The sequence below is a fragment of the Aulonocara stuartgranti genome, assembly GCF_965226115.1.
Source record: "Aulonocara stuartgranti genome assembly, chromosome: 10".
NCBI lineage: Eukaryota > Metazoa > Chordata > Actinopteri > Cichliformes > Cichlidae > Aulonocara > Aulonocara stuartgranti.
In genome coordinates this window covers 9,691,255-9,713,150 of record NC_138946.1, presented here as the reverse complement: position 1 = coordinate 9,713,150, position 21,896 = coordinate 9,691,255, and the positions used below count along the sequence as shown (strand labels likewise).

Sequence of the window (21,896 nt, the reverse complement as noted above, 5' to 3'; positions counted from 1 at the left end):
AGATCTTCAGAGTTCCTTGGACTTTCTCATTAATCTGAGTATTTGTCAGTCCAGTGATGTCAAACAAATCCTTTTTATGCTGCAGAAATCATTAACAGCCCAAAATTACCACGATATTGATGTCCAGGATGAGTGGAATGAGGGCAAGCACCTTAAACTACTGGATGCTACTTCAGCAAGTCAGCTCAATCCTGCCAGCAATGGTGAGTTATTGCCTGGATTTTTCCAGCAATGCGAGTGGAGACCCGGAGGATCCAGGTTCAGCACCATGGAGAGCACCGAGGCATACATCCTGAGTGTAAAAATAACAAAATCAACATGCTAGCAAAATATATTTACATTTTTCCTCTTACTATATGTTCATTTAATATATAGAGGATTGTTAGTCCTTGTTGCCTCAAACTGAGCATTTATTTATGATATAGCCCAGCAATTCACACGGGTTTCCAGCATTCGACGATAGAAGACTGGAAAAAAGTTGCCTGGTCTGATGAGTCTTGATTTCTGCTGTGATATTCACATGTAGGGTAAGTATCTATGTAAGCAGCTAGTATGTAATGCCAGAATTGGCATAACCAACATGAGAACATGGATCCATCTGGCCTTGTATCAGTGTTTCAGGCTGTTGGCGATATAATGGTGTTGGGATATTTTACTGGCGCTCCTTGCCCCACCTAAATATTGTTGCTGACCCTGTTCATCCCTTTGTGGCTTCAGTGTAGCATCTTCTGATTGCTGCTTTCAGCAGGATAACGTGCCATGTCACCTTAAACTGGTTCCTTCAACATGACAGTGAATTCGCTGCACTCAAACGACCTCCACAGTCATCAGGTCTCAATCCAATAGACCGTCTTTGGGATGTGGTGGAACATAAGATTGATATCATTGTTGTGCAGTAACTGCGTGATGCTATCATGTCAACATGGACCAAAATCTCTCTTCTTCCAGCGTCTCGTTGAATATAAGCTGAGAAGAATTTAAGCAATTCTGGAGACAAAAGGGAATCCAACCCGGTACCAGCAAGGTCCAGCTAATAAAGTGGTCAAGTGTATGTATGGTATAGCTTATGTCCTATAATGACGTCCTTTTTATTTGACCAAAATACTGCAGCTCCTGTAATGATGCCTCTTTTATTTTTTCAAGTTTATTGAATTATTGGCAAACGAACTGCTGAGAAATTTAAAGCGACCTCGTTCACGAGTCTAACAATGATGTCAGAAAGGCTTCTGCATTTACTTTGCATTGTTTTACTGATATATTGCTTATTTCTCCTGATGTTTCCATGCACTGTGTATCCGCACTGTGTTGTATCACCTCCCATATTTCCAGTCCCCCTCCTTCTCCTCCCTCTCTCTCTGCTTACTCTTTCTCTCTTTTTGCTCAACCTTCCTCTTCCTCTCTCGCTCTCTCCCTCTCTCTCCCTCACTGCCCACCTATGTCTCTCTCCCAGCTGAGAGGGGTGGAGGCTGACGGCCGATGGTTTTTAAACGGATAGGGGATGGAGGAAAGGGGGAATTAGTGGCTCCTCTTCACTCGGTCTTCGCAACAGCGTCCCGGTAATCAGAGACCAGCAGCCTCAGCGGAGATTTTTCATGGGAACGAAACGGCTTAAAATGAGCCGGGGAGTGATCGCTGATCTGCTGCACAAGGTAAGAGCCTCTCCTTCCTGCGCGGCTCCTTGCGGCGATGCTGATGATCGGCTTGTTAAATGTAATCATGTGTTTTATATGGAAGGGGGGGAGGAGGGCAGTGGGGGTGGATAGTTACATAACAGGGCATATCAGAGATTAATTAAGACAATAATAATCAGCATAAGAGAAAGACAGACACACAGAGGGAGAGAGAGATAAGGGGGAAAGGCGCATCTCAGATGGTGGAAGCTGACTGAGGAAGCTCCCGGCGGCTGTTTTGTGCGCTGACATGATAAGGAGAGGAAAGCAGCCGCTCGGATGGAAGAAACTGGAAGGTGTTGAAGAAAATGTTGCAGGCTGTGAGCGCCTGCAGGCCTCACGTCACCACAGGACACAGATAAGGCTAATAAACGAGCCACACTGCAGCACATAAAGGCAGCAAATGAAGCAACGACAGGAGGCCATCGTCATCATCATTATTATCATTATTATTGCTGTTATAATCGCGATCACCTACACACCCCCACACCCGTGACAGCGGGGGAAATATCTCCTGCTTGGTTTGCTCTCGAAATCATTTAGCCGGGTCGTAATAAAAACCCCTGCTGTTATATTCACTTCACTTTTCCCTGGATTACAGGTGAAGCTAAACCTCCCCCTCCCCTTAACCAGCCCACTCTTTAATACATATAAAAGTTTTTAAATAAAGGTTGAAACTTCCCCTAAACAGAAATTATACTCGCATATAAAACTGAAATGAACTGTAATGATGATAAAAATAAATTATAAACTAACAGCTCCTCACACTTGAATAACCTCAGGTCGTGACACAGCCCCTTCTAATTCATTCATTCATTCATTCATTAACTTAATTTCATAAGGCAGCCAGGTTAAGATGTGTGTCCAGAAACATTTATAAATCTGAGATGGTGCAAAAGCAAGCACGAAGTCCAGAAATGGTTCATTTCCTTTCAGTCGTGCTTTAGAAATGTGCTGTAGGGGTTATAAACTGGGCAAACTGGGATGTGCTGGAGGTTTTTCCAGAAAGGCGCTGAAATGCAAAAGAAATGCAGTGAAAAGCAGGCTCTGCCGGGGTATAATTAACTCAAATGGAGTGGTGTAATTAATTATTTATAAGTCATTTAATCGGGTGGTCCGAGAAACATTAATAATTCTGCACAAGCAGCAAACAAATATGCAGCAACACAACCACAACGGACAAAAACCATTAGGCGACACCACATAATAAAGCTTTTTAGGGCAGTCGGCACTTTAGTTATTGGATTGTACCCTGCACAATGTAAAAGAGAAGAAGAGAGACATGATTTGGCAACTTCTACAGCCTGTTTTCTTTTTCTGTTATAAAATATAATGTGAATGGGAATTTAGTGTCCACTGAAGTCCTTTAGGGCTATAAATCTGACGGCTGTAATCTCAAGCAGTTAATGAAACCGGTAATTCCTTGACCACTTTCATTTTAAAGCCTTAAAATGTAGAATTTATGAAGATTTCTTTCTTCTTTCTTTCTTTTTATGAAGATATTTGCCATTAAAATCTGTTCAGGTGTAAATCTGACTCACAGTTTCCAACTGCAGTGATTTGTCCTTATGAAATAGCATAGTATAAATAGTTTGATCCAATAGACAGTGAGTACATTGGATCCCAGCCTCCTTTAAAAAAACATTTTCTTCTGTGTTGCTCATTTAAGTCGGTTACCTGAGGCTCCTGCCAGTCTCCACTCTGTGGTCCTCCTCTGGAGTAACGCCGTTTTTGTGCTGGTAACACGATTCAGCAGAATTCACTCTGTGCTTGTTTTCCTGCTGATACTGTGTCTCAGTTGATATTAACTCAATCCTGTTCTGTTGATAGTCACTTTGCATTTGTCTGCATAAAATGTATGTTTTTTGTTTGAGGCTCATTTTCCTTCCCTGGACTACCACCCTGGCTAGACATGTCAAAATATCAGAAATCAGGTCATTAGTAACAATATTCTTGTTCTTGTGGCGTAGACCAATCCACCGGACTAATAACATGCAGACCCCTTCTCCCCTTGTTGCTGCCAAAGCAGCTCTGACCCTCTGTCCTGTGGTGGCTGGCATCAGGACGTTGGCAGCAGATCCTGTGGGTCCTGATGGCTGAGGCCTCAGAGCTTGATCCAAAGTAACATCATATTAGAATCCACCTCAGTCTCACAGCAGTTTCTAAAATAGTCACAACTGTTATTCTATTATTTAGTTTCTCTTGGCACGTGTGCTGCTTTTCTGTCAATGTGCTCAAAATCAGTATTTTCTCCTTTTAAAGGGTGAAAAAGTCCACATTCTGAAACTGATGGAAGTCATTTAGATTTCCTCACTTCGGTTGTGTTTTTTTAAAAGCATTTCCAATCATAAGAAGCTACTTGGCTACTTATATATGTCGCAATTTGGGTTAAAATATAGTTGCCAAGTTGTTTCTTGGTTGCTAGGGTGATGCGTTGCCTTTGAAGAGCCTGGACACAACATATGCTGCAGACATGGACATATACTTCCTGCCCATGACTGTTTTTTCCTGACTATTTCATGTCCTGCGCTGAGGCCTGGAGGAGGAATTCGGGAGTTTGAAGACCAGGCCATAAGCTTGGCTTATCTTTCCTGAGCAGTTTTTTTCTAAGTGCTATAGAAGAAGATGCTGTTGTGGTGGAGGAGGCTGCTGCTGTTGGAGAGTGCAGGTCTGCAGCAGTGTGTAGGTGGAACAAGCATCGAAAGGTTGCACTATAAACCCAGTTATAAGTGGCCTTAGGTAACGTGTTAAAGAAGGTAATAAGTTGTTTTTTGTTTACAACAACAGCCTGTATAATATTAGAGGGAGAACCCCAGCGATCAATGACCTCTGCTGTGAGAGTGGGGAGGAAGAACTCCATCTTTAACAAGAAGAGACCTCCAGCAGAGCCAGGCTCAGAGAGTCGTAGCATACTGCCTCAGCTGGTTGACAGAGGAAGAGAAGAAGAAATGACTAGAGGTTCATAAAGTAATAATGTTATATTATCAATGTTTTTCAGCATAGCTTCACATTTTTGCTGCTTTGCTGCCATCGGAGGCTGAAAGCATTTTGCTGCTGGCATAAAGTTTACGATGGGTGTCTGTGTTTTGTTTTTTTGTTTTTTCATTTTTGATGGAGAAACACTGAAAATACTGACAATAACAAAAGCTGTTTACAGTAAAACTCTCTAATTTAGCTTTTTGTTGCCCAGTAGCTGTCGTGTCCTGCCTCTAGAAACTCAGTTAGCAATTTTAATGCGATTACTGTTTTTAAAATTATTGCACTTTAACAAAAGTCATTACTTAGAGAAGTTGATTTAACAGTAAAATACAGGTTTAAGAATTACTCTTGCACTAAAATTCTTTTCTCAAGCTGCACAGGTTAAATGAAGATATTAAGCGATGGCCAGATTGCTTAATACCTTCTTACCACAGTTCCCAAAAGGCTGCTTCCTTCTGGGAACTGTGGTAACATGCTGCCAACATGGAACTTGTACAGTCGTGGATGGCTTGATGCTGAACAAATGTAAAACTGATTAATAAAGCATAAAATGCAATTGAAATATGTTTTGTTAACCCTAACAATTTGGAAATTTCTATTAAAAAAAACAACATAGATGAAACGAAATAGCTCAGAAAGGTGAAAAATTAATGCTTGAAACATTTTAAAAATCTAAAAAAAAAGTCTAGTTCTGTTGTTGTGTGCAGAAACCCTGCAGAAAACCAGTCTTACATTCTTTATGAGAACAAAGATGATGTGAGCATGAACACGTTTGCTCAAACATGAAAGGTGTTTTTTGGCCTATCTTTAAAGGATGTCAGGTTTTAATGAATACATGCATGTGTGGTGTGTAACCCAAAATTAATACATAAAATCAAAACCGAGGGCCGGAAAAAAAAATACTACGCACACTCTACTATTAAAACTGAACATCAAAGCGACATAATACCCAGAAAAACACACACAGACACCAAGCCTAGACTTCTGGGTGGCTGCATATCAACGATGATCAAAATGTGCACATGAATATTTGCACAGATGAGCTTCAAAGCCTGAGGGAGCTTTTGACATTTACACATTTTTAAAAATGTGTTTCAAAACTTGCTTACTTTAAGATTACTAAAGGCTTTGCGGATTTCATAACCCATTAATAAAGATCCTTAAAAAAAACTGTGACTGACACCCAGAGTTCAGCCCACGTGGTGATGCCCTCACAAAAGTCAATTTATCAATAATGAACAAACCCATTAGCCTTTACAAATGACTTCTGGTGATTAATGCAGACTTGATGAATAACCTTAAATTGATATACCTGAACATTCTTACTGACCAGGCCCACACATTTCCTGTGAAAGAGTCAGCTCAATTAAAACACACAAGGTTAGATCCAGATCAAATCTGTGCTAGGATGTGAAAATTATTTGCATGTGACGTCTATAGTGCCTGTCCTCATCTGTTTGTGTGGCTAAAAATAGCTGGAGTCCCCATGCGGCTTCTGCCGGATTTTAGCCACATCTGGATGTTGCTACCTGGTCAACAATCACCCCCAAACGGCAAAGACACAGAAAGAAGCTGAAGCACCAATAACACGATTGTCTGCTGCTGCTGTTGTGTTCACGCATGTCATCAGTCGATGTTCATCCTACACAGCACGTCTACATGCATCCTGCTGCAGGCCAACAAACGATGTTCAGCATCGTTGCACTTGTGTAACCATCTGTGAAACGGACCATCTTGTGTGTAATATCCTCCAGTGTTTCAGTTTAGCACCGTTTGTAGCTTCATGAGCGGGATATGGTGGGATGAGCTGTTTTGGGGGATGCTTTCCTGTAAAAGTCATCTTTATCTACCTTTAGGCCTCATGAGGCCATATACGGTTTATAGATGGGCTTGTTAATTTCACGTGTAGCCTAATGTTTAACTGAAAATCTGTGGGTGTACAGATAGACGGCCTACAACCAAAGGTTCACCATATTAAGGTTCAAATAGGACAGGGGCCCAGAGACCAGTTTGAAACCACCTGTAAAACCAGCAGTCTTCAAAATAAGGGTTCTCCAACCAGTTTGTGAGTGGTTGCCCATAGTTTGCATTGTCTGCAAACTACTCATGAAGAGATGGTGAGACTGTGAAAACTGAGACATAAACCATCCAAACCAGCGACCACGACCGAAATCTGCCAGTAATGAAAGCGATCAGGATGAGGTCTTTGGTGCAGCACAGTCTTTGTGAGTGATGCCATGTAGCAAATGTCAGTAACCAGTCTCCAACCAACCAAAGAACACATTTTTCCTGGCAACCGGAGGTCATCTGGGGGTCACCAACCAGTCTGTATTGACTGAAGCCTTATTTGGATGAACTATCCTCAAGGGAGGGGTGGCACAGTGTATACGAAGGGTAATGTTATTATAGTTAACTAAAACTAAATTAAACCCCTCCCCCCCAAAAATTTATTAATTTAGTATATTATAAATAAAATAAAATAAAAATTACAACTAACACTAACTGAAAATGAAGTAAAATAAAAATAAAAATAGAGACGAAATATTAAATATTGACAAACGTTAAGTATGTGTCAGTTTGGTAAAAATTGTTACATGTTTACTGAGACTTTGTCTACAAGACTGCGTGTGTAATACCTGTGTTGATTTTCCTAAATATTACTGATGACATAGAAGATAATATTTTAGATATTAATAAAATAAAGACTAAAACTAACACTGAAACTAATAAAAACGAAACATTTTAAAATAAAAAAACTTACCCAAACTAAAATGAATTGAGAACAAGAAGTCAAAATTAAATAAAAATAAAAACTAATTAGAAAATTCAAAGCTATAATAACTCTGACGAGAGGAACAGACTTCCTGCTTTGAAGCTTAAAATCCTAGAGTTCAATAAAACACAAATAATTCATTAATAATCAGCTCAAATCTGCAGGCTGATGAGGACGCACACATAAATGTTCCCCCGTCAGTGTATTTATGTTGGATGGGACTATCCACAGAGGCTGTAAACATGCTTTTTAATGTTGTGAAGTTTTAACATTTTAACACGGGAACATATTTGAAGCACACTGAACACTCAAGTGGCCACTTGAGGAACTGCAGTTTCTGGCACGTAGTTTGCTTCCTTTTCCAGCTGTGAGCCCATCAGCTTGTCTTGACTTAGCCTTTAGGGGCAACAGACAGTATTTGGAGGCTTTCAGTCTTAATATCTACATAGCAGCTTATTGGTTCATGCACCAGTCATTGATTCATTTATAAATAACTGTAGAAAATGTATTTGCTGTCAGATCTCCTTCTTCTTTGCAGTCCTGATGGACGGGATGACCAATGAGGTCACGGTGGATGATGTTTGCAGATGATACTCTAGTGAGAGCAGGGAGCAGGTGGAAGAAAGGCTGCAGAGGTGGAGGTATGCTCTGTAGTGAAGAGAGATGAAAGTAGAAGCAAGAGAGCACACGTGTGTGAAGGAGAGGCAGGCAGGTGTAACAGGGAAGCTGCAAGGAGAAGAGGTAGTGAAGGTTTAAAACAAGGGACGGTGTACAAGATAGGTAAAGATGAGGAGAGTGCAGGCAGGGTGGAGCAGGCGGAGATGAGTCTCAGGGTGATTTGTGACAGAAGGAATATAAAAAATAGACAGGAGAGGCTGAGGTGTTTTGGATATGTGCAGAGGAGGCCTTGAAGAAGAAAGAAGGAAAAGAGGAAAACCTGTGAGGAGGTTAATGGTTGTAGTGAAGAGGGTTGGTGTGACAGGGGAGGATGCTGGGGTGAGATGGAGGTCGATGACCCGCTGTGGTGATCCCTAAAAGCAGCAGCTTTTTCCTTTTTGGAAAATTTAACCCCTTTTTTGTTCTCCACGCCGTCTGTTTACCTGCATGCTGCAAAAGCCCGCTCAAGCATGATTGGTCAGCAGCATCCAGACACTACGCCTGAGAACCAGAAAGTTTCTGTTACTAAAAACCGCTTCCCATAATCACAGATTCTGAATGTTCATAAGCAGATATTTGTTTACAGAGATTGCTTCGTGTGTGCCAGCTCTCTCTCTCTCTCTCAGCTGTTATACAGATAATAACCACAAAGCCTTTCTGGAACCACTCAGTTTTTAATATGTATATTATGTAATATGTATATTTAATATGTATGTAATAGCTATTTAAGTCATCATTTGTCTAGAGATATTTACAGCAGCTACTTGGAGACTATAAGAGCCATGAGAATCAAAAGTGGTAAAGTGGTGGGTTATGAAACCAAAAGCTCAAAGATGCTGAAAAGCTCCACTGAGCTGAGGGGCCGAGTAGCAGTATAGTGATAACAGCTGCTGTAATTTGTTATCAATATTTACTTATTGATTACACAAATGAGATAAAATTCATCCCGTGAGACTTGGCAGCACTAAACTTTTATTTCATTATCTTGGGTTTTATTGTTTTCTGTGCCAAACATCCTCTTAATAAGCCGGTGTTATCAGATATTTATTCACAGATATTCAGCATTAGAATAAAAAAACAGATGTCACATGAATGGGAGCTCTGTGCACAAAGCACATGCAGCACATTGTTCTTCCTTCGGGCCCCGCTGAAACGAGATGAAACAGACAAATGTTATCCAACGCCGTGGCCTCATCCAGTACATTCCTGCTATATTGTGAGCACTTTGGTAGACTGAGCTGTGCGTTGCCATGGAAACCAGTGCTGCTCAAGCTCATAATATTCCCCCGTGAATGGAGAGCAGAACGGCTTCAGCACAGCCATTTGTTCCAGTGGTAGGAACGCTGATGGTGGTGGCTTAGGATCGTATGTGCGGAGTAAAGGAAATCAATGCTGATCTCAGGACAGTCCGAGGCGCAGGCTCGGGCGGAGGGGTGGGAGGTGTGGGAGGTCGGGGGGAGAAACTCCTAATGTGACACACTTATCAGAGGGATCACACAACAAGCCCCGCTGTGTTCAGTTTTCAGCACAACACGCAGAACAAAAACGGACAGGACGGCGCAGCAGGGACCTTTAAGGAGGAGAGGTCAGGTTCAGGAAGTTTAAGAGGCTGAGGGGTTTACAGAGTGCAGCCTTCCTTAAATCTGACTCAAGGTTATTTTTTTCCTATTTTCTTTTTCTTTTCTTTTTTTTTTTTACCAAATGCAATTAGTGTCGGTTCTTATCTGCAGCTCTGTCCGAAAGGATGATGATGAGGCCCGATTTCAACATTTGTCCTGGATATCGTATTATAGACCACTCTCTGGCCAAGCAGTCAACCTTTTTTCACACAATTTGTTTTACATCTATAAAAACACAATATGCACAGCCTCAAGGAAGTACAAAAAATTGGGATGATATAATTTTAATTGCCATGGCTATTTCAAGGGCCCTGTGATAGGATGGCGAGCTTTCCAGGATCTGCCCTGCCTGGCATAAGCTCGAGCTCTCCCATGACCTGAAACTGGATGGATGGATTTTATATCACAATATTTACCATAAACCACCAGAAAAGAATTTCAAACTAGTGTAAAATAATTAAATGATTGGGCCTTAAATTATAGGCTAGATGAGGGCAGTTCAATAACATTGACAGACTCACTCCTCCTAACTAAACTCCACCTTCAGAGCGAGCAAATGAAATAACAAAGCAACTCTTTCATTTCTGTGTCTTTAAAAGTTCTATTTTTATGTGAAGTTTAACCTTGCAGGACCAACTTTATAACTCCCCGAGTTAATTTTGTGCAACCACAGTGTGGATTAAAGAACCAGTTCAGTTGAGAACTGGTTCCAAATTGTCCTCAGAGCTCAATTTATTTATTTTTGTCAATGTGGGCATGTTTTTCTGACAGTTGTGCATTTCATAACAATGACGTCAAACTCGAGCCAGCGGAGCTTTTTGGACACCTGAGTCTCATGCGAGCCTTTTATTCTGCTCTTTTTTTAGCGTCCATACTCAGAGATCATACAACATGTGTAGGCTGCAGGAAGCAGATCAGGGATCATTAAGAGATTCGATATCGAGAGCATGACCCATGGATAGAGTGAATAATGACATTAATATCTTAATAATGTCTGTCAAACAAAATGACTCGGGCTATAGACCCCCTTTTTTCTCCTAATCCTCAGAGGTCCTGACATGAACCGAGTGATAATTCTTCTGCTCTAATTTAACCTTGTGAGGTCTCCCTATGTGACCCTATGTTATCTGAATTTCCATACTGATGCTTTATTTTAAAATATACTCCAAAGTCTCAGTTAGATTTTGTTGAATCTATTCTTCATGCTTCAGTCTTGAGCCACTCCTTATTTCTCCAGGCTTCCTGAAGGTCCAACGTTTGTCTTTGGACATTGGCTCCTTTTTCACTCAGAAGAATATTTTTTTGTGTTATTGTTTCATAAGCCATTTAATGCTGACCTATGAATCATTCAAGCATAAAAAAGACAACTAACTTAAGGGATGAACCAGTGTTGAGTTTATGGTATCTTTAGGTGTTTTGTTACTTAGTGTTTCTTTAGTTGAATCTCTGAAAAATGCCAAAAGTAACAGTTTGACAGACATAAAATTCAATTTTTGCACCAAGAAGATGATTTCCAAACGGTGGCATATCTCAGCATGCTGTGCGGTTTGTTCTTAAAACTTTTGAAGAAGCTGGACAAGTGGAAGACAAAAGAAGAAGTGGCAGGGCTAAAAAGCTATGAATAGCAGAGGTTAAATAGCATCACCTTATTTTTACATCGCTTGAAAGCCGGAAATGTCATGATCCAAATGGTGTAACTATTTTATAATAGCAATATTGCAGCAGCTGCACAAATTCCTCATTTTCTTAAAAGAATGTTTCAGTTTTTCTGATGTCATTTGACAACTCTCATGTCACATACACACAGTTTTCCAAGCTTTTAGTTAAAAAAGAGACTGGATGGTCTCTGGTGTAGCTCACTGGGTTGACTACGTGACCCACTGCCATAAGACTAATGCAGAGGCTATTTAATGCCTGTCTTCTCTGTACTATCCTGTTGCAATGACTGAAAAATCCCAACAAGTGCCCAACTTTAAAAGTGTTGCTTAAAAACTTATGTATGAGTATTTTGTACATGCATGAGTTTTCCTGTCCAAGCCTCTTTGCCACAACAGTACAGCACACACAGAATACTCCACTGTACACAATGCTTTGTTGGGAAACTAAGTTAAATCTCCAACCTGAGCTAAAAGTGCCGTCTTAAAAGGGCTGTCAGGATACGAAGTGAGTTTGGGTGATGGCTCTCAATCTCACTTCGCAGTATGGCTTCCTCGTGGCTGCCGGGGAGCTCCTCAGCACCCACGGAGCTGAATTACAACCTGAATTCGGTGTTACACACTTGCTCTGCACTGGATGAGTTACTGTGACAAAGCGTAGTTTGCTGTTGGCAGCGTAGGCGGTGACACGTTTTCCCTCAGCTGCACCCGAAGCTGCACGGATTCACGCTGAGCCTGTTTATTAGCGGTGGTGAATCTGCGCACTAGGCTTTAAACAATGGCAGAGTAGGAGGTCTATTGTTTATGATATTATTTGCATGCGTGCCTTGTTTGTGTAGCTGCCACTCACACTGTCCACACTAAGTTGGTTTAATTTGTAAATGCATCTGTAAGCACTCCTTCCAGACATTTTCCTTTTTCACAAAAGCAGCTTCAACTGAGAGAATGTAAAGAGCGGACAACCTGTAGACTTCGACGTGATCTTTGAGAGGCTCGATAAAGAGCCTGCCTTGTATTACTGTGACTAAACTGGATGTAGCGTTTTGTTGTGTTTCATTTCTGCCGCATCTAATTTGGTAGAGTTGCAGTTGAGAATTTATAGAACAGCCTCAGTGTTTACTGACTCATCGAGTATGGCTGTTACTTACTGAACCTCTCTGGCCTCGTGTTGGCAATCTGTCTGCATTTATAAATTCAACAACAATTATTTGCAACTTTTTTACTGTCAGCAGAAGTCAAACCCGAGTTGTTCAGAGACAGGTTGTCTTCCACTCAGTGATGTGCACAATCACCCTGAATGTGATTGCACAGGTTGAGGTTGAGCGTTGGTGCACGCTTGACCTTTGGGTGTCCAGTTAGATCACCATAGCTACTTTCAGTCTGTCTCTGAGCGTGAAAAATTCAGTGCAACAACCGATTTAGTCTGAAGGATGACTCTGTCCTATTTTCACTGTAGTGTGACTGAGACATTTGTCTTTTTTTGTTAGTCCTCTGTAGTGTGTAAGTTCTAGTTTAGCGTTTTGGAGTCTGATATTTGAGTTAGGTCTTTGTATTTGGTTTATTATTATACCTGCCACAGTTTCCCATGTTCAGTGAGTTTCCTTAGTTTAGTTCTCTTCTTATTACCTGTTTCATTTTGTCAGGTGTTTTGTGACTGATTTGACAATGAGGACATTGAGTGTCCTCAGTGTCTCCACCTGTGACTCATTTCCCCAGCTCCCTCCACTTTGATCATTACCATGTGGTTAAATAGTCCAGTCCTTCACTTCAGTGTTTATCAAAGCATCTGTGTTACCTTCCTACTCTGGATTTTTCTGTTTATTTCCCTTGTGGACTTAACCTAATAAAAGGTGCATTTTTGTTACTTCTGCCTGCTCTTTGGGTCTTGCATTCAACAAACTGTGAGACAAGCTCAGACATCAGACTGCTTTCTTCTATTGGCTCTATATGATGTTTTCTGGGGATATCCCTAATATGGTCACATCAATGCACAAATGCACTTGCTGCCTCTATTTGCGAGCAACGTGTGATTAAAGGGAGAAGAGCTAAAGCCCCAAAGCCCAGTAATAGAAATAAAGATTATTTTAAACCATGAATCATGCAAAGCTACTATAGTAGAGGCCAATAAAGAAAACATGCAGTTGGGATGTCCATTTAAGGGTAAGATTTATGACAGAAGCTGTACATTTAAATTCAGTTTGTGGGTTTTAATCGGGGCAGCATAGCAGCTCAAGAACAAGTGTTGATTAATGTGTTGTTTAGTACAATCTGTAGTAGTCTGGGAAGTGAGACGGAAGAAAATATGCATTACAAAAATGTCGATTTGCATTAATTTAATTTGTTGTTAGTTTCTTTGTGGGCAGAGGTCAACGGAAATACGATCAGGAACGCTAATTTCCACACACAAATGGTTTCATTGTTATTGCAGATGGCGCCGTGGAATTAAATTTAAATTGCTAATCTAACCAAAGCAGTAAAAAGTATGAATTCAGCACTGATGTACGCACAGCAGTGAAAGCCATTTAACGTTGGGAATAACAATATACTATTGCTTAGTTGTAATTGTTTTCCATAATGAATCTGAGCTGAGTGACGTGTTTTCCAAAGCTACTTCTGAATCGTATTATTCGAGTGGCATTTTCATTAAAAGCCCCACTCTTGACAGTGTGGATAATTCATGTCCAAATGAAAAAAATAATTAACCCTCTGTGCCAACCAAGCCAGAGGAGCTTTCTTCTTTTTACCATAATTCTTCGATTGTTTATGCTTTCAAACTAATTCAGACATCTCCGTGAAAATAGCCCACCACTGCTCCACGTCAAGTACAATTTGTTATGGTGATGATGTTGTTTTGGGCGAGTCGTAGCAGCTCCAGGAAACTGAAGGGGGGAAGGGTTGAACAACTGGAGATGGCTGATTGGTGAAAAACCCAGTGTGAAAAAATGACTTGTGCAGGCTCATATTATCTTGTTTTCACCGTAATTAGACAGATCTAATATATTTAAAATTTAAGTTCCAATTACAAACGTAAACAACTGTAAAATATTTGTTATTTTATATGTGTGTTTTCTGAAAAGAAAAAACAAATACATCTCAAATTATTTATGCTCAAAATGCTGACTTTAAGTAATTTGTTTACATGTAAATTTCCTGCGTGATTTTGTTACACTTACACTGTGAAACATTGAAGTTAATGCAACCTGGTCAAATAAATTTCTTGATTGGAATGCATTCAGTTTATAACCAGCATATTTTCCTTAATTAATGATTGTTTGGAAAAAAATAAACATTTGATTTGATATATTTTAGTTTATGTAGCTGTAGACTAATGACATGTGATTGACAAGTTGTTAGCCATCCAGACCATCTAGACCATCCAGTCTGAGCATGTGGTTTGATAGTCATAGTTGCAGTTCACTTATCACATGTGGTTACAAAACACCAAGGTGGTATGCTCTTTTACGCTCCAAATGTGGATTTGTTTTTATACTTCCTTGTCTGTCAAATATTATTCTCTAAAACACCACACTGCATCTAAAGTAAAATAACGCCAAATGAGGTACCCATCGTATTGATTGTATTGAAATATTAATAAGTTAGATCCTGAACAACCGTCTAGATGTGTCACCATCATCTTAGAGTTCCTGCACTTGCTAACTCATGATCACTGCTGTGTTCTTCCTCTTGCAGGCTTGAATCCACCGAGAAACCCCATGGAGCAGGATGTGGAGAGCCCAATAATCAGAAAGCCCAAGTTGCCAAAGCAGGCCAGGGAGGACCTGCCTAAACACCTGGCAGAAATCGACCGGGTGAAAAAGATTCAGCGGTATGTCCAGAAAGATGGGAAGTGCAACGTCCATCACGGAAACGTCCGAGAGACATACCGCTATCTGACAGACATTTTTACCACACTGGTAGATCTCAAGTGGAGGTTTAACCTCTTCATCTTTGTGTTGGTGTACACGGTGACATGGCTCTTCTTTGGCTTCATGTGGTGGCTTATTGCCTACCTCCGGGGTGATCTGGACCATATAGCAGACAACCAGTGGACTCCGTGTGTCAATAACCTCAACGGGTTTGTATCAGCGTTTCTGTTCTCCATTGAAACAGAGACCACCATTGGTTATGGATACAGAGTGATCACGGACAAATGCCCCGAGGGAATAGTGCTGCTTTTAGTTCAGTCAGTGCTGGGATCTATCGTGAATGCCTTCATGGTGGGTTGCATGTTTGTTAAGATCTCACAGCCCAAGAAACGGGCTGAGACACTAGTGTTTTCCACCAATGCGGTCATCTCCATGAGAGATGGTCGGCTGTGCCTGATGTTCAGAGTTGGAGACCTCCGAAACTCGCACATCGTCGAGGCTTCAATCAGGGCCAAGCTTATCAAGTCTAAGCAGACCAAGGAGGGGGAGTTCATCCCTTTGAACCAGACAGATATAAACGTGGGTTACAACACAGGAGATGACAGGCTCTTCCTGGTATCGCCACTCATCATCTGCCATGAGATCAATCAAAACAGCCCCTTCTGGGATATCTCACAGGCCCACCTGTCCAAGGAGGAGCTGGAAATTGTTGTGATCCTCGAGGGGATGGTGGAGGCCACAGGTGAGTCATCAGATTCAAAATCTCAGAGGTTAAGGTGTACAGTAATTGCTGTTTATTGGATCTAATGTCACACAATGACTTTCTAATGCTTTATTTATTGCAGAGAACTGCTTCACCATATCTCTGGAGTAGTGCTCAGTTAATTTTGTAATTTTAACAAAATGATTACAAACATGTTTTCAGTGCTCAGCCTGACCAATGCCACCAGCTGTGCTGGATTTCAGTATGTATGTTTGAATAATAATTGTTAAAATACTTAAATCTGCCGTTAGAATTTCAGCTTTTTTCTGATAATAGTGAACTGGCTGCCATTACGCTGGATCTGCCATTAAAGGCACATCTTGAGAGAACACCAGTGTATCTGGCCACAACTTCTCATATATCTCAGAATGTTATCAAAAAAACATCTCTTCAAGTTTATTTGGATTTACTGTATTGTTGCTGGATTTGTAATACATAGAAGGCAGTGGACTTCAGTACAAAAGCTCACCTGTAGTCAGAGCTTGCTGACCTACAATGAACCACATCTTACCTTAAGACACTGGAGGGGAATCAAATACTGCTTTGCACTCTGCAGCTTTAATGCACTACAATGTCCTTTGAAATACATTCATTTTTAAGTCACTGTAACATTTTTAAGTTTCACTGACTCTTCTTCTGGCACAACCGTAAGGAATCTTATTTTGAAGGGATTTCCACTGAAAGTTGGTGCACACGTCTCCCACAGGGTCAATCTGGGAACCCATCAGTAAGCCTGACGACAGCCTCAGATAATTTTAGGGTGGCAGGAGATAACTGGGACAAGACTTCCTGTTCCACATGCCACTTGTCATTTACTAATGCGGATAACTCTTTTATAAAGCCAGTAAAATGCTAAAGAGTAGACAGGGGATAGTCAGTGGTTTCAAGATCGCTTTTCAGAGGTATTTAGCCATCTTTTGGTCTCCATGTGGTCTGCTTTTATGTGGTGCACAAAAATTAGTTTTTGCAACATTGTTTAAGGTTTAATTAACCTCATCACACCACATATGCAAACAGGAGGTGCAACACAATTTTGTATATGTCCAGCATTAGTGTTTTTTCTCATATTATATCAGAGCAGTATGTGTCACGTGATAAAGCAAGTGTGTAAGTTCATCCCTGAATGTGTGCATAGTATTTCCACGTTAAGCTTAACAACCGATATATTAAGCCACAGCTGGACTGGCCATCGAGTTCCATATTGAGGTGAAAAGGAAGCGATTTGTCCCGTACTTCAGCTAGAATTAAAAAATAGACACAAAGCTGGAGTTATTCTGTCTTTGCTGCGCAGTTGCATCTACTTCTCTCATTCACTCCCCCTTCCTCTCCTGTTATTACTTCAAACATGAAACTGATCAATGATCAGCTGATCGGCTTTTCTGCCGCAAGTCCCGTCTGTCTTGATTGTTTATCGCCCACTTTGCGCCAGAAAGAGGAAACCAGCGGATAAACAACACCAGCACGTTTAAGCGTGATAAGCTGTTGTTAGAATGTATTTAATATTACTTTCTAGTATAAGCTGAGGTTTGCTGGAGCCACAGCTGTAAAAGCTGCTGGTCATGATATCCGTTTGGATATGTAGCGAGAGTGAAACATGAAGATGAAACCAGGAGATGTCCTTACTGAACGGGTGAGTTAAAGGAAAGTTATGAACTGTTTCCGAGAGACAAATAACACCAGGATCCTTTTTTACGTAGCTGACGGCTGGTAACTGTGCAGGGGCGGGTCTAGCAAAGTTTTGCCAGAGGGGCCAGGTTGGGCATTAACAGGGAAAGGGGGGCACAAAGAAATACTTTTCTTTGTTATGTCATTTAAAAACTTTGAATAAATAATTATCTGAATCTTACAACAAAAGTGGTCATCTGATTAAATGTATAGAAATCCATTATTGTATATAGTAAGTAATAAGTCTAATATATACCCTAGTAAGATATAGTACTTTTTCCTTTGGGAAGGTACCATCTGTGCAGTCTGCAATTCTGTTGAAGAAAGATGTTGAATCTATTTAATTATTGTAGAAAAAGAATTGATTTCTGTGCATTTGTCTTACACTTGCATTAAATTAAAGTTGATTACATCGATTAAGCATCATGAGGTGGAGGGTGGGGGGTGGTTCCCTAATATTTTTGCTGGGAGTTGGCAACCCTATTAGATAGGTTGCTTAATATTTCCACTAAGTACTCTTTAAAATACCAGAATAGGGGGGATGGTGTAGGTTTAAAGTTATTATTTTATAGTTCAGTGTTGCTGAACTATAAAATGTTTTGGGTGCAGTGTTTTTTTTGCATACAGGAATGACAGAATAGCTTCAGTCTCTTGTTTTTTAAAACTTGATTATGAACTTTTACAAAATGCAGCAAGATATTTATTAAAAAAAACAGTTTTATTGATTACAAAATATCGGATTCATCTCGGTATCGGCAGATATCCAAACTTATGATATCGGAATTGGTATCGGACATTAAAAAGTGGTATCGTGCCACCTCTACTTTAAAATGTGTCCCAATTTTCCTTTCAGTCATGCCGCAGCAGTCAACACAATTGATGTAGCTCTTTTTAATTACGCTATGTTTTCAATTCAGACACACATCATCATCGTCTATCTTAAAGAAGGCCCCCGGGATGAGGAAACGCTAACAGAGATGTATATAAAGACAGATGTAAAGCGTTAGAGTTAGATTTAAAAAGATGAGGGCCTGTGCAGAGCACAGCTGCACAGCCGAGAGCAGGATGACCAAAACATCTGGATGGGCAGTAGGAGACGTGAGGGAGATACCAACGATTTGCGTCACCATCCCAAAAATCACTCGATTTTCACATCATCATGTTAGATGAGATGGTTGCTGAAATGCCTGAATTCTGAACTGGTATTCGATCATTTGTCTCACTCTCAGACTCAATGAAACAAAAAGAACCAATTACATAATCGTTGCGTGACGTGTTTTGAAACAGCTGCTGGAGGCTCACTGAGGACTCTGTTTCCTGCAGACAGCTGAGCCAAAGAGCTCACTGATGAATATGAAAACACAAGTAAACGCTGCTGGAAAGTGATTAGGACCCACTCCTGGTTACAGTTAACTAACCATAGAGGAAGTGTGTTTAAATCACCTGCAGTAACGATGCTGTAAAGATTACAACAACACGCCTGTACATCCAGGGGAACGTTGAGGGATAAGCCTCATTTAAATCCAACTCTACCTGCTAGTACCATCGTTAGCACAGCTCAAGCAGGAGAAAATAAATGCCACCAATGCCCATTTTTCAGAAATCATTCTTCTGCCCAACAAAGCGGGAAACTGGAATATGCTGTCACTTCTTGCTTCGATTTTTCAAAGATAGGTGCAAATGTAAGGTGAAAGGGACAGGAGCTTTGAAAATAACAGAAAGTTAGTTACTGTAGTTGTAATGCAGAGGGAATTATAGCACTTAAAATGCACTTGATCGCAGCAATTCAAAGGGAAGCAAATGGGTTGTTTGTGGAAGATAAAATGTGTGAGCAGCATCTGGCAGATGGGGATGGTGACGCAGGGTGATGACAGGAGCCTCAGGGAGGCTTCAGGATAAATCTACTATTGCTTCTGAGCTGTGAAGACCCCCACGGGACCCTGGGAGTGATGACAGTGGACAGAGGGAGGGAAGGGAAAAAAATCACACCTTTTCCCTGAGTAATTTACACTTTCCGAGGATATCATTATTCCTGCTGTTTATCGCAAATAACCTGCCATAAATCTGCTGAGTGTTTATAGAAAAAAGATGCTCCTTATAGCTGCCGACGTTGCCTGAGAACTGTCACATTTTTTAAATCTGTCTAAATAATCCAGTTATTTGTGATAGTTGCTGTTACAGCAAACTAAATGGTGCCAATTTGTAAAACTGTAAAACAAAACAACAACAAAAAAACCATATATATATATAAATCTACTTGGTTAACCTCTATAAGAGCAAGTGTTCTGGCAGTTTACTGGTGTGAAACATCCAGATCTTTTCAGGAGTGACCATACCAGCAGATTCACCCAAGGTCAGACGATGCAGTGCTCAGAGAAACTGCAAAAACCCCAAGAGCTCCATCTTGGCCTCTACAGGTCTCAGTCAGCACGTTCAGTGTTAAAGTTCGTGACAGTACGATTGGGAAAAACTGAACAACAAATAGCTGGTTTGGATGGGTTACCAGGAGGAACCCTCTTCTCTCTAAAAGAACATGGCAGCACAGCTTAGGTTTGCAAAACCGCAACTGAACAGCCCTTTGGACAGATGACACCACATGTCAGCACAAACACTCAAACCAAATATGAAGCATGGTGGTGGAGGGATGATTAAGGTCACTGCGTCTGTATAAATATTCTAGAACAACCTGTCCAACAGCTAAAAATTGGCAGGAATTGGGTCGTACAAAAGGACAATGACACCAGTCCATACGCTCTATACCTCGTACTGACAGTTCTCTGATGGGGTGTGCTATTTAAGCTGCTTTAGCGTACATAAAGTTGATGCTGCCTCTGCAAGCTGCTTTGCAACCCACCTCCACCAATGCGTTTAATGCTAGATTTTCTGTGTCTGTTGCTGCTCTTTGGAGCCTTACAGCCAAAGATAAATTACTGCAATAGACTAGGACTCCCATTTTGGCTAAAGATTGCTAAGACTACACGAGTCCCACAGTTTCTAATGGTTTTCTTTGTTTTGTCTCTCCAGGTATGACCTGCCAGGCAAGGAGCTCCTACGTCAGCAGTGAGATCAAGTGGGGCTACCGCTTCACGCCCGTCCTGACACTGGAGGACGGCTTCTACGAGGTGGACTACAACAGCTTCCACAACATCTACGAAACTGACACACCCACCTGCAGTGCCAAAGAGCTCGCTGATATGGCCAACCGCGCCCGCTTGCCCCTAACTTGGTCGCTGGCTAGCAAGCTGAGCCAGCAGGGGCTGCCAGAGTCTGAACAGGAGGGTCAGGAGACCAAAACCAACCTGGACGAGCAGGGGAAGAGTGAGAAGACCGAGAGGAACGGGGACATTGCCAATTTAGAGAGTGAGTCCAAAGTGTAGCGAGCGTGGCAAGAGGCAAGCGTGAAGTCGAAACGAGATTAATGGACTGTACTGTTGGTCTCCCGCCGAGGAAGGCCACCCATTGAGGACCAATGAGCACAGTAGACCAAGTACCCCTGCACCACGAACTGCTTTTTTCTCAGTGATTTACATTTACCCCAAAAACGAGAAAACACGTAGACATGTGGCCCACCGCTGGAGTGAAAACCCCCTGCGGCAAGTGCATGTTTCAAATATAATGTGATGTCCTCCTGACAAGATTCCTATTATTTTTTCTATTAAGATATTCCTAGGGGCATTTGCTAAGTATTTTTGTATATATTACAAAATGTTTTAAATTCTTTGTTTTGTTGCAGTATTTGACACATGTTTGATACTACTTCCTTTAGGTTAGTTCTGTATATATTCTCTGCCTTACTGTATGTATAAAGCTTTCATTATTTGTTTTTCAGGAATATATAAGCATGTATAAACATTAACTGCAGTTGATTTATCTTGTATTCTGTATATACTGTATGATGATATTATTATTATTATTATTATTGTTATAAGGAACACATACAGTTCAATGGATGCAAACTCTAGTTTAAACCAATGAAAGATTCTTCCCCAATGATAAGTGTTCGTTTAAAGTAGTACGACACGAAGCCATGACTTGCTGTTTACAGCTAACTGACTTCAGACAATGGCCCTTTAAAAACTGCATTTTGTCACTTTTGCACACTGGAGTCTTCTGATGAAGGTTAGTGACTGTTTGAGTCTCCAGAAATAACTCACCTGTCACCTAAAAGTATCAATAAATAAACAGTAAGTTGCTTATTATGAACTTGGTGAGATGTTGTTTTTGTAACACTTTTACTCAAATCCAGAAT

The 21,896-nt window shown here is 40.9% G+C and overlaps 1 protein-coding gene across 3 annotated transcripts; it reads left to right on the top strand.

Annotated features, from left to right (window-relative positions):
- Positions 1–90: 90 nt before the first annotated feature.
- kcnj6 (potassium inwardly rectifying channel subfamily J member 6) lies at positions 91–21,846 on the top strand. 3 transcript variants are annotated; one of them, XM_082549953.1, is made up of 4 exons: positions 91–203; positions 426–1,649; positions 15,044–15,961; positions 20,672–21,846. In XM_082549953.1, the coding sequence occupies exons 3-4, from the start codon at positions 15,067–15,069 to the stop codon at positions 21,022–21,024; spliced, it is 1,248 nt and encodes a 415-aa protein (XP_082406079.1). In that variant the 5' UTR covers positions 91–203; positions 426–1,649; positions 15,044–15,066; the 3' UTR covers positions 21,025–21,846. The 3 variants fall into 3 exon arrangements, with proteins under 3 accessions (XP_082406079.1, XP_082406080.1, XP_082406081.1); XM_082549954.1 differs by having other exon boundaries at positions 91–1,048; positions 1,451–1,649; XM_082549955.1 differs by lacking the exons at positions 91–203; positions 426–1,649 and adding an exon at positions 14,134–14,273.
- Positions 21,847–21,896: the final 50 nt, after the last annotated feature.

Excerpts from the sequence above, each read along its gene's own strand:
- kcnj6 (XM_082549953.1), top strand. The coding sequence starts at position 15,067 with ATGGAGCAGGATGTGGAGAGCCCAATAATCAGAAAGCCCAAGTTGCCA. Across the intron at positions 15,962-20,671 it reads GGGGATGGTGGAGGCCACAG|GTATGACCTGCCAGGCAAGG; the intron begins GTGAGTCATCAG and ends TTGTCTCTCCAG.